Source organism: Larus michahellis, chromosome 11, assembly GCF_964199755.1.
Source record: "Larus michahellis chromosome 11, bLarMic1.1, whole genome shotgun sequence".
Classification (NCBI taxonomy): Eukaryota; Metazoa; Chordata; class Aves; order Charadriiformes; family Laridae; genus Larus; species Larus michahellis.
The window spans coordinates 10968902-10981425 of NC_133906.1; the positions used below are offsets into that span (position 1 = coordinate 10968902).

At 41.6% G+C, this 12524-nt stretch overlaps 1 protein-coding gene across 1 annotated transcript; it reads left to right on the forward strand.

Moving 5' to 3' along the window:
• The first annotated feature begins 4798 nt into the window (after positions 1-4798).
• BNIP1 (BCL2 interacting protein 1) lies at positions 4799-10083 on the forward strand. The gene is made up of 6 exons (XM_074603956.1): positions 4799-4944; positions 5072-5164; positions 5414-5505; positions 5999-6100; positions 6837-6955; positions 9063-10083. Exons 1-6 carry the CDS (start codon positions 4861-4863, stop codon positions 9257-9259), a joined length of 687 nt encoding a protein of 228 aa, XP_074460057.1. The 5' UTR covers positions 4799-4860; the 3' UTR covers positions 9260-10083.
• Positions 10084-12524: the final 2441 nt, after the last annotated feature.

The window sequence follows — 12524 nt, forward strand, 5'->3', positions numbered from 1 at the left end:
GGCAAGATCATTCTCTGGTTTCATGGACCCCCCCCTTTTCCTCCTTGTTCTTTCTCTCCCTATTTAAAGATGACAAAACACTGTTTACTGAAAATAGAAATACCAAATATTTTTAAATGTAGCTGCTGAAAAAAAATGCAAAAGTCCATGAAGGCTTTTTCCCCACTCCCTTTGGGGAATTTCTCCACTTCATTTCTAGTTGTCTGAGTTTGTTTGTACTGTGATTCCTTTTTGTTTATAAGTAGATTATTTTTATATCCAAGCTTGTACTATAAAAACAAGTCTAAATCGGTAATAGTGCAGTAAGAGTGGCTGATGAAGGTGGCAGTCCTGCCACATACTTGTGAGTGTGCACACAGCTTACTTTGTATCTAAATATTTTGGAGGACTCAAAAGGGAGGAGGAGGCCAAAATACCACTACTGAGCTGTACAGAAAGTCTTTCCTACAAGAGACTGAACAAATACCCAGGGCAATTTAGGCAAAACTTTGTAAATCCACTTAAGACTTGCAAAATCTGAGTGGAATGTGGGTGTTTTTGTTTCAGGTGTTTTTGTTGTTGTTGTTAGGGTGAGGTGAGATTTGGCTGCTGCTTTACACAGTGGGTCAGATGTATTCCTATTGTAATTATTGCCAACGTTGCAGTTATTCTGGAGATGCATATGGCCCATAAAACCCCGACAGAGAATGTCTCTTGTGAAGTTAAGGCCACGTCTGTACCAAGATTCGAATACTGTTGTTCCTTTCTGATGAATGGTGTTAACGCACTGCTCGGATGCGAGAGGTCCTTACGCCATATCCAAACTGTCGACGAGGCAGCATTTCTAAACATTAAAAGAGCAGTTTTGCAATCGGGTAAAAACTTTTGTGACAAACTGACAAGGTATTGAAAAACCCCTTTTTTACTGCTCGGCAATACTGGGCAAATATAACTTTATAGCTTTTTATTTTTGTCTGAAAACCAGAATATGATTTTGGTCTAGCATTTCAAAGTAGACGTTGAATCCTTAGTGAATTCCATACCCCTGCATTTCAGTGTTTTCTATGTATTATTTTAAGTTAAAGCTTTTAAATAGTTGAGCTTTTTAATGTTGACACTTTATTTTGTACCTATTTATATGTATGTATATCTTAGAAAAGCACTTTGTTTAAAAAAAAAAAAAAAGAAACTGCATTTTATATGATTCCTGCCACTTGCTGCTAACTCTGGGCTGGTCAGAATGCTGCAGCGATACTTGATATAAATAAAACCTGGCAGTAAAATGTAGAGTAAAGATAAGACCTTTTGCTGGTTTAACTTTATCATAAAGGTGACATAGGCAAGCTGTGCAGCTTTACATTTTAACCAGGGGACTCTGTGGCATTTAAACCGTCTAGAAATGGTTGTACTTTAATGCCAGTAACAATCTGCTTCCTCTAGTGTCATTAAAATATATACATTTAGTGTATACTTATCACAAACAAAAATCTTATAAGGGTATAAAAACCAACAAATGTACATGTTTTTGGCAATTGTGGCATGCATTTTTGGATGATCTTTAGAGAAGACCATTTTCTAAAGATTTTCAATGTTCATACATGGTATGTGGATCTTAATGAAGTCCTGGATTTTTTGGTTTGTTTTTGAGTGTAGGCATTGTGAATATTCACTTTTAATCCTATATCCAAAAAACAATTATACATTTTTGATTTAATACAAACAAAAGCTCTTCCTTTTTCTGATACACTGGATTCTCTAGAATTTGTTTCCATATTAAAAGCATGCTGTCATAACTGCTCTTGTTGAGATCTCGCCAGTCTGAACTTAGGTGCCACACTTCGAATTGATGGACTGCTTGTTCTGCTGTACCATGTATGATTCTCGTCCTTTCCTACTTCCTTCATGACAGATGATGATGTGGCTTTATATTGTGCCTTACTTGTACATCTAGAACTAACTGTTTTTCGTTCCCTCTGAATTCTTTAAACCTAACCCTTCTGAAATTGAATCAGAACTGATAGAAGCATCCTCAAGAAAGTCTGGATAGATCTGACTTCAGTTTCTCTCAATAGTCGTCCTTTTGTATTTATATGGAAGACCAGTTTTTGAATGGCCTTGCAAAATGTGGGGGTGCTCATGAAGGGTGTTTTTTAGCCCTAAACCCCTTTTGCTAACGCTTCCTTTTATGGTTTATTGAACACATGTACTGATATTTGGCGAGTACTTTTTTTTGGATGAGAGAGACTTACTACTAAAGCTATGTTTACGTGTGGATGGGCTGGATTTTCTTATCATACCAGTTGAAATCATTGTGATTTAATGAAGTTGCATTGCTGTAAAGCTGATGTGAGTGAGAATCAGGCTCAGCTGCGTTCAGTTCCTAATTCTTTTATAGATAGACTTTTTTTCCATACTAAGAGGGCCAGGAAAAAGTTTTTTTAAAAAAAAATAAATAAACAAAAAACCCAACCCTAAAATGGATGAAGGGTCTTTTAACTAACCTAAAAGCAACCAGACACTTGTGAAATAGTGGTGTCAGTTTTGACTTTATTTTTAAAAAATCCCTCCCCCAAATATTTATCTGATATTTGCCTTCATTAATAACAGTTAGCTTATTCACAAAATATAAAGACTGGACGTGCTTTTCTTTTCTGTAAATCATTTAAACATAGCTATTTTTTTAAAGCTCTAAAAGGCTTTATCAGGAGAATTTCAAAGGGTTGTATACAAGTTGCCTTCAGCAGAAATAGCAAATGCAATTCTGTTGCTCAAACGTGCTTGCTAGTCTTCCTGAAATTCTGTTGAGGCATAACCCAATTATGTACCATGAATGTTAGGATCTGTATTTGGCCTTGAGACCTGAATTTCAAGAATGCATCTAATCATGATTTTATTTTCATTTTAAGTTGGAGGCTTCAGTTGGAATCATCTAGTTAAGTGTGCTGCTAGATGTGGTCTCGGCTTATTGACACAGCCTTGTACACAGCTGAGGTTTATTTTGTTTACCCCAGGGATCGTTTGAAGTACATTTCAAACAGTTACTGCTTCAGTGACTGATTCTTCTTGTAACTGTATTAAGGGCATTAGTATGTTGAGAAAACACCACTCTTAATATCTCCCAATATGGATTGGGATTCTTTAATGTCATTAATGAAAGATGGCACTTTTAGGTTATATCTTCTTTGCAGCATACAAAAATGTCTCTATCTATCTACAATTTACATTTCACAATATGCCATGTTTTTTCCACCAATGCTTCTAGCCTGTTTAAGTGTGTGTGCGCACTAAATTATAATCCTCAGCCTCTTAGACATTCATGAGCTTCCTTCCACGACAGCAAATACTGACTATGCATTTATTGTCTTTCTAACGAGCTGTGGAGCCAGAGCTATTTTAAGCCACACTTTTCTGTTGGTTTTTGTTTTCATAAAGAAAAAAAAGAAACTCCAATCTTTTTAGATAACGTCAGTGTTCAGAGTTTTTCTTGAGTTAAGAATATTCTGTAGTCGGGTATCTGTGTAAGTCAGATTTGTGTGAGTTACCTAGCTACAATAAGGAAAACTTCTGGATTGGATTTGATATTGGCAAAAGCACACTCCACCCTATCAAAATATTCTGATTAAGAAACAGAACCTAGTAGTACCACTTAATTTTATTAATCTTCCTTATAATGATGGATATTCATACGTTCTGATTTTAATCATCTATGCTCCCACAATATTATGTCCAAGTAAAACTTACTGCTCAGTATTTGTGGTTGGGTGAACTCTTAAGGCTGACGGCATGTGTGGATGTCAGTGGTTGACAAGCAAAAAAAAAAAAAAAAAGGCATTTTAAACAAAACATGGCATCCTGTTCTTCCTATGCTTGGGGTCATGATTGTAATGCTGTCCTTGATATTCTATAATCAACTTCCAACTGGAGCTCAGAAAAACTTACTGAAAGTCTTGTCTCTGTTAAAAAATAAATTTACCTTGTTAAAAGCATGATCTGTTAAGAGTTGCAATGTTTAATGTTGGTTAATAGTTGTGCAGTTTTTATTTTTTTGAAAAGAGGCACAATTAAACTATTGACTTTGTTTACTCTGTCACCCTTGATCCCTAGCACTTCTATTCAGATACAAATTCATCAATGTATGCAACATCCTTTGTAATTTAAAATAAAAATTGTGGAGGAAATACCGTCTGGAATCATTCTGTGCGTGGAGTGGTAGTGAATGGCGCGCGCCTCCTTGAAGTAAATGCCCTTAGTCTCCTGGTATTGTCAGCAACTTTCCTTTGAAAGGGATCATGGATAGGTATGGCAATAACTTGGGTTTACCCCCCCCCCACCCCCGGTCAGCACTCAGCTGCCTCTCAAGGCTGCTGGGTCAGCATGGTGGGACCAGCAGGAGAACCTGGACTGCAGCCCATGCCCAGGTCCTCTGGCTGGTGTTCTGCCATGGCGGTCTCCACATTCAACACCTGCTAGCTTTGTCCAAGCCTGGTTTATCTCACAGCATGGTCTTAGGGAAGGGGGGAGGAAGACACGGCAGGAGTTTATGGAAAAGGCAAAAGGGCCGTTGCACTCCCTTCCCTTTCCTCCTCTCAGGGGCACGGAGGGCACCTCATGTCGTCCGCCCCCCCAACCTCCTCACGCACCCGCCATCCTCCCCGCTGCGGAGGCTCAGAGACCTTACCGGTCGGAGGGAACACAGTACGCCTTCCTCAGCACAGGGCCGCCCTGTAAAACTGAACAGCCTCTTGCCCTTCACCACAGCACCTGCGGCCCCTCAGCGCGCCCCGGCAGCGGCCCTCCCCGCGGCGGCCGCCGCCTTCCCGCGCCTCAGCGCCCGCAGGGGGCGCCCGCCCGCCGGGCCGCGGCCTCCCCTCCCCTCCCAAGATGGCGGCGGCCGCCTCAGTGCCGGTGCGGGTCTGCCACCAGGAGATCGTCAAGTTCGACCTGGAGATCAAGGCGGCCGTGCAGGTACCGCGGCGGGTCTCCTCTGCCAGGGCTGCGGGGCGGCTGCCGCTTTGTGCCGCGGAGAGCCCCGGCCGGGCCAGGCCGGGCTATGGCGGCCGCGGGCCGCGTTGACCGGGCCGTTGTCTTCCAGGATATCCGGGACTGCCTGGGGCCGCTCAGCGCCCTCACGGAGCTCAACGCCGCCGTGAAGGAGAAGTTTCATCACCTCCGTGGCCGTATCCAGGTGAGGCTCCCGGCCGGGGGCCGCCCCGGTGGCCGGCCTGCCCTCGGGCTGCCTGAGGTGGGGGCGGCTGGCCTGAGGTGAGGGCGGCTCAGAGCTGTGGGGTGCTGGTCTGTCGGATCGATAGTCCCGCCTGCGGGGTTTTTCGGATCAATCTGCCGTTAATTCACTCCCCGGACGGGGATGGGGTGTGCGAGTTACAGGTAGCAGTGGTCGTTGTTCAGGTTTTCGTGTTTCTGCTTTCCGCCAAAGGAGCTCGAACAGATGGCAAAGGAGCAAGATAAAGAGTCGGAGAAACAGGCCTTACTGCGGGAAGTGGAAAACCATAAGAAACAAATGCTCAGGTGGGTCGGGCAGCCGGTGCTGTTTACGCGTAACCAGAGATAATCTGACTTCTGTACAGCGTCTTTTGCATCCTATTTTGCAAATGTAGTTGCTGACATGATGCTGTTTTGCCCAAGACCGGGAGAGGATCAGGAATGGAAAGGGTTAGGACTCCCTTCTGCTTTCCTCTCTATTGTCCTCACTCCCAGACCATGGTTTGTTCCTTTGAGCAGTTGAGCATGTAGGTAGGTAGCTTGAGAATGTCTGTCACTGACAGCTGGTGGGAGTCTGTCATTTGACAGCTGGCACAGTTTTCTTCTTCCCTTGCTCCATAAATTATGCACTTAGGAGAAGAAATGACAGGACAGTATATTGTTATTCTGTGGTGTAATATAGAGAAAGTCCATGCATGTATCTAGGGTGCTCATTTACAGTGGTGATTGCTTTGTGAAGATTGTTTTTGATTCAAAGATGTTACCGTCGTGTTACAACATTGTACTCTTGTGATTTCAGCAATCAGGCAGCTTGGAGAAAGGCAAATCTGGCTTGCAAAATTGCTATTGACAACTCTGAGAAAGATCAACTGCTGCAGGGAAGTGACTCCTTAAGACAAAGGTATTAGACTGTCCCACTGTACAACCTGAGATTTAAACAGTGTGTGCTATATTCACTAGTTTTAGATGGAAGTGATGTAATGTTTTTAAGTTACTTAATTGTATCTGGAATATAGCTTTTCTTTTATGAGTGCATTTACCTTTTGTGGAAGTTTAAATTGTTAAGGATAATTTCAGGTTTTCTTGGCATTGGCATGCCTTAAGTGGAAAAAGGGATAAGTTAGCCTTCATAGTTTTTCTGACCTTCTTCTACATTAATTCCAGTCATGGTTATAAACAATTAGTGGATCATTATGCAAGTTGTTTTCACATGCAGAGCTGGATGTAAGCTTATATAATTTCTGTATTGAAAAGTTGGTGTATTTAGTATCATGAAGCAAAAAATAGGATACCCGGGATAATGAAGTGGTAGTTTGTATCAGTGCTTCCATACCAGCTAATGAAGTTGTACAATCATGGATAAATAAGTGGTCAAATATAGGCCCCTGTGAGATTCTGAGCCACTAGCAGTTGTTTTGGTTCATGACTTTAACATTTTGTGATTTTTTTTTTTTGACTCTTTAGTGAACATAATCTGAATTTCTCATGCAGTAAAAACTAGTCACGGCTTTTGTATATTGGCAGAGATATTTGGTGCCAAGCTCTGTTCTAAGCTCCCTGGGTACTGTGGGGAAAATGCTGCTGCCAAAGACATAATTTTATCCCAACATGCTTTACTTTTTCCCTTTCTTTTTCAGGAAGACTACAAAAGAAAGTCTGGCAGAGAGTGCAAGTAACATCACGGAGAGTCTGATGGGCATTAGCAGGATGATGTCGCAGCAAGTCCAGCAGAGTGAGGAGACCGTGCAAACCCTAGGTACAGATGTTATTTGGGTGTCTGGGTCGGGACTGGATGATTGAAGCAGCTTTTGGCAGTTCTGTTAGGATGGGGAGAGGCAAACTGACATGGTATGGAGCATAGTAGAAACCTGCTCTGCTGTAGGAAAACATACTACAATGATAATTAAAGGATTGTCCCATCAGAACTCCTCTAACCGTTGGACATAAACAGAGAATAATAATGTGTGTTGTGTGGAGCTGTTTGCTGGAGTTTCTGTTTCATGATTATGAAAAGCAGAGGGGGCAGGATGAGGAGCTTTTGGGTTAGTTTCACATAAAATCAATTGTAAAAGCAACGTGAGTTCACACAGTACTAAGAGCGCATTTGGTGTTACTCTATGCTACTGTCCTGGTTACCATACATTTGGTAATAGCAGAGAAAATGAAAGCGGAGGTACAAGTCCATACACAGAGGAAAGTTAATATGGCTGGAAGACTGTTTTCACCCAGTCTCCAGCTGGGATGACTATGAGACGAGGAGATCAAGTGACTTGAACCCAAGGTCACTTGCTCTGTCAGCAGCGCATCAGGGACTGTGAAACCAAGATTTCACCCAGTTCTTTGGCTTAGACTCCTAAGACAATAAATCAAGTGACCTGTCAGAACTGGTGATTCATGAAGCATTTACAAGTTGGATCTGTGTTGCCTGGGCCTCTTACTGGCTGCGCTTTTAGGCAGAAGAGAGAACATTTTAAAGATGAGGATAAATAACACAACTTTTGCCCTCCTTGTTTTCTGCCCCCATCAGAGGATGGCAGCTGAGCACGGTTTGTTCATGCAAAAGTGGCATGTTTCTTCTCCCATTAAAAAGACAGTTTGGCAGACACTTTTTCACCCTGTTTCTCACTGAACAGCACTTGGAGTTCGTCAAGGGAAGAACTATCAAAGGTCATTTACAAAACCCAGCTGCAAATTCTGAATCAGTGGTTAGAATTCCCTTTTTTCTGAGCGAGTCTTTTCCTAGTATGCAGTGAATATATGCAGCTGTGAAGCAGGGCAGCTCTGCTTTGTCATTAATGATGGGAAACAAATTTTCTATTTTGACTTTGATCAAAATGCCTCTTTAAAATGGGATGTAAGTGTTTGCAAATATTACAAACGTATTTGTACTATTCTTGTTTTTGTGAACCAGACATGCTTGGAGTTTGACCTTTCTTTAATCAATCAGTTCAGTATAGAGTGATATGCCAGCATTCATTGTCATACAGGATATGCATTCTGAAATATAAGAAAAAGGGGACTCCTGGGCTTTTGCTTTCATTTAGTGATTTGAAAGGAGGAAGGCTGAGGAGTTCGGGGCATTTGTTTGTTTGCTTCTTTTCTCTCAGGCAAAGAGATCGACGTTCCATCTTGCTGTGTTGGCATATTCTCAAATTCTGTCTTTAGTTGAGATCAATCAACACACTTTTCCTCTAGCTGATTTTCTCTTTTTTATTAGGGAAAAAAAAGCAAACAAATCAAAAGAAACACGTTTGTCAAAAATAACTATTAAAAACTGTTTAAATTGTTTGAGTTGAATAATTAAGGATCTCTTACTACTGCATGCTGCTTTTTCACTTTCTGCAGCCCCATCCGAATCACACTGATTTACTGCTCCATCTTGGGGGAACAGTTTCAGTTGTGCAATTAATGTATTCAAACATTGACCTGTCCTGCTGCTGCTAGAACTGATGCTGATAGTGATGATGCTTTCTCTCTCTTAAATTGGTAGTTCTAGCACCATTCTTACTTCACTCTGCTTCCAGTGAGCACTCAGGTAGCACTGATTTTATTCATAAAAAATGTGGACTAGATTTGATCTGGTAACCTGAGAATTAAAAATTCAGGAACGGGACATAGGGCCTTTAAGCCATTCAGTACTCTTATTTTGTTTTGCATTTTTCCTTTGCACATCAGGACTACTGAGTTGTGAAATCTTCTGCAAGAACACAGTCTGCATTTGTTTTACCCATCAGTCAGTCTGACCCAGAAGGATCTCACAGGCTCTATCTGTATTGCCAAATATTGCATGCTTATATCCTTTGTCATGTATTTTTGAAGCGCAACCAGCTGATTTTTTTTTTTTTTTCCCCCCTTAATTTCAGCGAATTCTTCACGAACCATCCTGGAAGCAAATGAAGAATTTAAGTCCATGTCTGGGACAATTCAATTGGGGCGAAAGCTAATAACAAAGTACAATCGCAGGGAACTGACGGACAAGCTGCTAATCTTTCTCGCCCTTGCCTTATTCCTGGCCACGGTGCTCTATATTTTGAAAAAAAGACTCTTTCCGTTTTTGTAAAATTCCAAACTTAAACTGAACTATTAGAAAAGATCAGAACGAGGTGGCATAATAACAATAGGGCTTTTACATAAAATAATAAAGGGATATTGCAATAGCTGAAAGAGTGTTAGGGCAGGCATGACTTTCGTACTGTTCCTGTGGAGCATGCGACCTGCCGAAGAAGAGCTTAAATGAGCACGACTCGGGACGAAGGTGTGGAAAGAAGAAACGCCAATTTGCTTGTAGGTTTGGGGAACCAGACAAACACTTGAGGAACGAGGCACTCGAAGGTGTCAGTCTTAACTTTCAACCTTTCTTCGTTTTGCCTTGAAATTAACTTTTTTCCTTGGCTTGGACTGGAAGCTGTTTGACATCTGTGTGTAAGGTGCTGAGAGTAAGAGGAAGGACGGAAGAAAGAAACTCACATACATTCCATTAATAAACTATTTATTGTATACATGTAAACTGAATTTTGTTTAAAAACACAGTCTAATGGATTCAAAGAGCCTGAATAACTTCCAGTATAAAAATTCTTCTTAAGAGGAGTGGTTGCTTATGGATTGTTTTTTCTGGGAGCATAGCACACATGCAGTCTGGCTCTGTTGCGCTGGCCTTGGCAGGGATCTGAACAAAGTGAAAATGGGAGCCCCATTTGTTACTATTAATTCATGCGATATAGTTGAGAATTACATTGCCAAGCTGTTGAAATCAAAAGCCTTTTTGCTCCTTTTCTTTATAAAATTCCACTTACTACTTTATATTTGCAAAATACTGCCAAGTTGTATGTTTCGAAGTTTTTCTTGCTCATACGGTTCATCTTTTCTCAGTAAAATCTTTTACAATTATTACCTTCCCTATCTCTTGTGCTTTAATAGTATGAAGACCAGCCTGCCACACTCCATGTAGTACTCCTTGAAGTACCAAAACCTGCACTGCAACGTTCTCAAAACAATATCGGTTGCCTTCCCCCCTGGAAATTGTTTCATTGCTTCTTCAGAGCTGACTGGTAAAGTTGACATTCCATTTAGGAAATTCTCACAGAATGGTTAAATACTGCCTTAATTTAGTAGTTAGAAGTATACTTTTTTAAAAGGCAGTGCTACATGTATCTTAAGAAATACGATGTGAAGCAAATTGTGGTATATAAGTTTATGTGAAATTTGAGGCTAGGTTACCTTTGTAGTTAGTTCTCAATAGTCTGTTTAGAGAGAAGAGATGACCAGTCAGTTATCTTGTCATTGTAATATTAATTTACTAGATCTCATCAGTAGTCACAATTTACACTTCCACTGGCAGCTGCTACAAGCTTGGTTAAATACAGAAGTGGCAGTAGGTTGTAGTAGTCCAAACCGAAGTGTGGGACAATTGAAGTGGTGATTGCATGGCTATGTGCATAAACAAGGAAAGTTGTTCAAAGCTCAAAAAAGTTGTTCGAGTTCAAAACTGTGGGCTCTGCCTGAAGAGTTGATACCTGAGCTGTTCTTCCTAGGTGGTAAGCAGGGATTTGGAAACCTCTGCACTGGGATCGGTACATCCCGCAGAGGGCACTACTGCATGGGCCTCGAGAGAGGGGTCTTGCCCTGGGAGTCCTGTAATGCGCAAACTAGACGGAATGGATGTGGCTTTTTCCGTATCCTTTATTCATCATATTGCAGTGCAGCCTTCCTAATAGCCTTCCCTGAGATACACAGTTACACAAAGATTGAAATAAATGGACAATGTGCATGTTCTGGTTCTGAATGAGAGAGAAATTACTCGGCTTAAAAAAGATACATTGCACAAAGTCAACGCGTGTGTGCTTTTCAATAATAATAAAAGCCTTGCTTTGGAAGAAGTCTTCTGATGAGCAGACTGCTAACCAAGGAGAGCGTTGTGTAATCTGCAAGTTGGGACCACAATGAAGCAAGTTTCATCCAGCTCGGTGGTACTGGCTGTTGCATTTCATATGCATCATCTCTAGCATCAGACTCCTGCCCTCTCCGGAGCCCGCTCTTCCCTGTGCCCCTCTGCACAGATGTGTACAACCATACAAAGGGTGATAAAAGCATGTCCACCTACTCCCAGTCTTGGAAAATATGTCTTTAAATACAACTAATATTTAAGACATGAAGATTATTTAGATTATAAGTACATTTCAAATTAATTGCTGTGCAGCAGTTCCTATTTTCCAAATCAGCAGTGCAGTGCAGTTTTTTGCAACTTCATAGCAGTCAAATAAAATTCTCTTTTTATGGACTACTTACTGCTCCTCGGCCAGATGTAGCAGTGCAGCTTTATTTTTTTCCACCCAGCTTGAAAACAGTCTCATCTTTCTGGAACACGGTAGGTACCGTGTCAAACACAGGTGGTCAAACACTGCCTCAGTATTTCCTCCCCTCATGTGGATGCAATATAAAAATAGGTTGTTGCTATCTCTCAGATACTGGGAGGCTAAGCAGAGGAGAGAGCTCTGCTGTAAGCAGTGATGCAGCGTGACTGTCTGCAGGAAGTTTCACTGGGTTTATCTTTGCAATGTGTTCCCGTCAGAACATAGATCAACCTTAAAAAAAGCAGCAGCTTTCTCACAGTGCTGAGACTTTCAGTAAAGTTCTTTTTAAAGGGATTATCTTTTTGGATGGGGATCGTAAGGTAGCAATCTGGGGGAAAATAAAAGGTCTGTTGCTAAATGTCTTGCTCCGTTCTCATCTTGTTACTGAAATTTTAGCTTTCAGACCTTGACCTGCTGGAACACTCTGAGGACAAAAAATAACTTTTAAGGACCTCCCTTATGACATTTGCTTTCTGTTGCATGCGGATTTCATTAAAAAGAATAATTTAGTCCTTTTGTAAACACACCTACCTGCTCTGTATAAACTGACTGTCAGTCCTTAGAAAAAAGGGAAATAAGTCAAAAAAAGATCAAGGGCAACTGGACCTTCTGGGAGAGGGGAAGAGTAGAAACCCTCCCCAGCACACAACCAGTCAACGTGCAGCACTTAGTGCTTGAACTCTTTCCTTCCATAGGTAGCCAGAGAGCACCTGGGGTCCTGATGGGCCACAGACCTGAAAAGAAATAATCACTGGAGACAGTGAGATAAATGTTATTTCCTCTTTGGGGTAGGAAAGGTGATTTGGTGAAGCACCATTTCTAAGATGTGGTACCTCAGTAGGCATCCTGGTCTGGTGGTTGGATGCTGGAGCAGAGGCAGAGCTGGTGGAAGGTGCCTTGGAGCTCTCCTGGGCGTGGTGGGATGCCTCAATCAGCCCATATGGCCCACAGCTGGGATGGCTGTGTGCTCAAACA